The sequence below is a fragment of the Penaeus japonicus genome, unplaced genomic scaffold (assembly GCF_977035675.1).
Source record: "Penaeus japonicus unplaced genomic scaffold, GWHDUDI00000001_assembly GWHDUDI00000015, whole genome shotgun sequence".
Taxonomy (NCBI): Eukaryota; Metazoa; Arthropoda; class Malacostraca; order Decapoda; family Penaeidae; genus Penaeus; species Penaeus japonicus.
The window spans coordinates 4,608,809-4,613,808 of NW_028234417.1; the positions used below are offsets into that span (position 1 = coordinate 4,608,809).

The 5,000-nt window shown below is 32.5% G+C and overlaps 1 protein-coding gene across 1 annotated transcript in view; it reads left to right on the top strand.

Moving 5' to 3' along the window:
- Positions 1–2,541, top strand: part of Tim23 (translocase of inner mitochondrial membrane 23) — a 10,573-nt gene extending 8,032 nt beyond the window's left edge. Inside the window, exons 3-4 of the mRNA XM_043032106.2 lie at positions 1,114–1,216; positions 1,555–2,541. Coding sequence (XP_042888040.1) covers positions 1,114–1,216; positions 1,555–1,840 — 389 coding nt within the window. The 3' untranslated portion in view covers positions 1,841–2,541. The remainder of the gene's footprint in view (positions 1–1,113; positions 1,217–1,554) is intronic.
- Positions 2,542–5,000: the final 2,459 nt, after the last annotated feature.

Consider the following 5,000-nt stretch of genomic DNA (forward strand, 5'->3'; position numbering starts at 1 on the left):
CACAATAGCTGAGTATTACCGTATCTGCCAGTGTAGTAGACGCACTGTTTTATAAGAGGCACCAATCTTTTTTAAATAAATTTTTAGAGGGAAACTTGGTGCATTTTATAATTTATTATTAGATTCTCTGGGAAGTGTTCATAAGCAAGGGAAATGTAAGTATTTCAGAGAGAGAGAGAAAAAGATGCTAACAAGCAAAGAATGATTTGAAATCATGTAACACTGAGATTAAGACCCTTCCATTTAATTACTCAGGCAACAGGAAATAACACCTGCCAATAAACTAATTATGCAGTGAATATCATTATAAGAAAATATAGGCCTCATAAATGTTTTCCATCATTATCAAAAAACGAAAAGATGATCATCTGCATGGTCAGGTACCAGACAGGAATGAGGCATTTCATTTGTTACAAAATGGAATAAAATTTGATGCTGTTTATATGCTGTGGCAACTTGAAGCAGAAGGTGATCAGTGTTTTAATATTTTCTTGGCTTTCCATGGAATGTCTCTCATTCTTAGGATATTTGTGAAGGTATTTTGATTGACTTTATTTGCTGGTGGAAAGTAGTATGCTGAAATGTTGGAACCTTAGTCAGACCACAGCAACAGGTATTTTGTATATACACAATATGAATAATTTTTTCTAGACTTTCTGTTGCTCCGTACAAAGAAAACTTTCTCTTTCCACTGGCAGCATTGTTACATGTTACTCAACTACAAATGCACCCCTAAACATAGTAATATTTTCTATGCATGCCTTTACATTTTGGCTGCAATCCTTTAAACATTAAGAATAAGGTGGGTGAAGATTGCTGTGAGAGTTTTAGTGCACACTCTTGCCATCTTCCTTGTAGGAGAGGATAAAATTCAGACTGAGCTACATTTGTTGGTAACTTGATCATATCATATCATATCATATCATTATGCATTTTATTATATTTCGAGAGATGGTTTATTCACTCTTTAAAAGTTATTCCATTATTTTTCTTCTCTTCCTTTTCATGTCAGTTTAGTCTTTTTAATTTAGTGTGCATTTCTTTTCAAAACTATATAGTTTTCTCTGTTTACTGTATGCTTCATGCAGTGTGATAACCAACGTTTTGTTCCAGGACTATGTCTTATTGGTGCGGGACTTGGTGGAGCGCAGGGGATGTATCGTGGTCTGCAAGAGACGGCTGCTGCAGGACACACCGGCAAAATTAGGCGGACGCAGTAAGTTCTTTAGAAGTTTATTTTCTTCGGTTAAGGTGTTAGGGATCCCAATAAGAGAGAAAAGCTTTGTGGAAATATTATGGGATGAAATGATACATAGCTTTAGCAAAGGCTTATAGAAGTAATGCATCAAAATGGTTGTATCTGAATTTGCAACTTTTTCTTATGCACATGCTGAATATATTATCATATAGTTAGTTTAGACTACTGGTAGTTTTAGTGGAAAAGATGCTGTATATTATAATGCTGGTACTTCTGCTGATTACTTGCAAAGGAAGTTGTGAAGCATAGAGCCTTATAATACCAGTATGTAATTAATACCCATCTCTGTTCAACAGATTATTAAACTATGTTATGAAGAGGGGTGCAGCATCAGCCAATACACTAGGTGTGGTTGCATTTATGTACTCCGGACTTGGGTGCTTGTTTTACTATGCCCGTGGGAGTCAGGAAGACGAAATCAACACTCTTGGTGCAGGTACTTTGACTGGGCTCCTCTACAAGTCCACGGCTGGCCTGAAGAAATGTGCCATGGGAGGAGTGATTGGTTTAGCAGCATCAGCAGCTTATATTGCATTTTCATCTCGAGATAAATTGAAGGATCAGTACAATCAAAGATTCTAATTAAGATATATAGGTTTATGGAGAATTTATGTTTTGGCTGGATTAATGCTTGTTAGAGACTGTTATAGATGTTTTTATTTATCTTGTATTTACAGTCAAGAGACAGAAATGGAGTTCATAGTGGTCTGGTGCATCTAGACTATCACCTGAATAAACCTGTGTTTTCCAACACGGCATAAATACCACTCTATTTTATTCTGGCTAGAAGGGCGATGAAGTTTGACTTTCTGTTTTATTTTGATAAAGTTTGACTTATTCATTTCGATTATGCTCATTACATTGTCAGGTCATGAGGAACATAGTTTAGTACCTACTTTTCTTTTGTTAATATATTATATATTTTGTGTTGTATTGACTCACCAGGGAATTATTGGCAACATAAAAAAGCTCAGAAGTCAGGAGTGTTTGCCTACCAAGCAAGAGATACATTTGTTCTATGACATAATAATAAGGAAATTGATAATTCCATATCAAGGCAAACCCCTTTTCCTCAGTGATTACTACCTGAGTATATGTACTTGTTTTACTGTTAATTTTTTTGACTCCTAGACCAGGAAGTTGTAGGGACGAAAATTTATTCCATATTGTACAGAATGTATGTATACTTTCCATGTTGAAAATCGCCAATTTATTGTACATATATTACCAGGATTTTGTATGAATATAGAAAAATATAAATGAAAAATAAAAACAGTAATTTAGTGAGTTTTGTTCCTTGAATCTTTGTTTACACTTTGAAATTACACACATACATATCGCTATGGAGATATAAAGTGTACAAAAAAAAGCTATAATGGTACACATGCCTATATACGACAATATAAAAATAAGGATATTATCTTAAGATTTGTGAGTTTTCAATTGTTTTCTAGATATATGGTGATATTCAAGTCTAGATGTTATGTTAGTAAAGAGATGATAAATATAATTTGGTGGTACCTGGGTTACACAACTAAAGGTTAATTTCAACAAAAGGAAAAATGCAGTATGAGGAACATGCCCATTGTGGATGGTTAAAGAATATTGAGCTGATGCATTAAATATATTTCCAGAATAACATATAATTTGAAATATGATCCAATTTTAAAGACCTAGCTACCCACAAAACAGACACAATAATTTTTTTTTTAAATATGACAAATTAATAGATTGATAATTTTTATTAAGAGAGAGAAATATGTTATAATAGTAGTTTGTAGAGTAGTGATTACTTACTAAATGAAAGTATTAACTTTCAAAATGTTGTATGTGATAATTCAGGAAAAATGAATTAATTACATGCTACTACTACCTCACCAAAATTATGTATATTCACCAATGTAAAAATGTAAAGGGAATTGAAAAGTTGACTTCAGATGAAAGGATCACTTCAGTTTGTGAAATTTTGTCTTTTAAGTAACAAATCAGTACCATATGTGGCTTAGTGTGATAACAAACCGTTGGAAATTTAAACCAAATGCTACACACTAAACTTTACTGTACTTCACTATTTCATAATTAATCAGTTTGATCATTATGGTTTAGAATGTTTAGACTGAAGCCACAAAGACCCTTTCACTTTGAGTCGTTCTTATTATATCTTGTTCCAAACAGAACTTTTAATATCACAATTTGCTCTTCTAACATTCTAGCTTTGTGGAAAGTGTTCTGATTTTATATTTAATATAAGTCCCATAGTCTTTTTGGGTTGAAAAAAATGTATAATTGATAAGTCCTCTTTTCATCTTAAGAGTGACACAATTAGTGAATGGTTTTACAGTAAGGATGAATATATCATCTTGGCTATAAGAATTTTAAAATTAATTTAGGTACCATCACTATAGGTCTAGTAACACATGGGTTAGGTAACTAATTATATCACCTTACACACTACTTTGAAGCAGCTTGTTTAATGTTCAGCATCTGCCAATATGACTTAAATATTAAAATATCAATAATATGGGCAATATTAAAGTAAAGTCTGGTAAAAAAAAAATTACTTTGTGGTCTCTTTCCAGTTGAATTTTATTGATGAATAGTGATAATATATTGGGAAAAATAATGATCAATATTTGCACAAACAGATCCTTGTCAATATTTTCTGTTGATATTTGTAGAAAAAATGTTAAAGATGATGCATATAAACACACATACATACATACATACATACATAGAGAAAGGGCAATACACTGTCTTGATTACTGGAGGTGACTAATCATGATGAAGATTGAAAGTTGAAAAAGATATAAATGAGAGTGAATTACTTCACAAAGCAAGAGATGAAAATTGATTACATCTCTTGCGTTGTATAGTTATTCAGTCACATTTATACCTTTTTTTTACGTTTGTCATAATGAAACGGCTTGTCTCATCAAAGGGCGATATAAAGACTAAATAGAGAGTCCAGTATGAATGAATGGCCTTAGTTCTTGATGTAATTACTATGTGAACTGGAAATAGATGCAAACTAGGTCATCTCTCTTTATTATCCTATATATATATGTATAATTGCAAGCTAGCGAAAGCGTTTGTTACACGTGCCCCGATCATTGCTTTGAAGGATGTGAACGAACCGAGTTGCCAACTAGAATTTTCAGATGCCGCAAATTTCATCCCAGAATAGGAGCCAGTAAAAACTACAAATATCCTGAAATAAGATCGAGTACTACTTTTTAGAAATCTCCATGCGCTTTAATGGGAAACCTATTGGTAAGGATACAGAAGGGAATTTTCGCAGCGATTATCATCCGGCCTTGATCGAGTTCGTTGATGGAGAGAGAAACCAGCCTGTACCGGATCTTCGGATTACCTGCTCATGGATCATCTCACTGGAGATTGGAATCTTCAGGAATTTTCCTATTTGATAGATCAGTATATTAATGTTCCTTTTATGATAACCATGTGTAATATCATATTCTCTTGGTCTCTAAGAATGAAATGGAAAGTAATATAAATCGAATCACAAAGATCTTCAATTGAATATTTTCACCAACATTAACATAACTGTTACTTAATGTCTGTAGTCCTTCATTTTGAAATTGCAAATAAAGTGGTTGCTGAAACTAGCCAAGGAGCTGAATATATATATATATATATATATAAATATATATATATATATATATATATATATATATATATACATATATTATATGAAAAGATGAAAAGAGGACTTATCAATTAT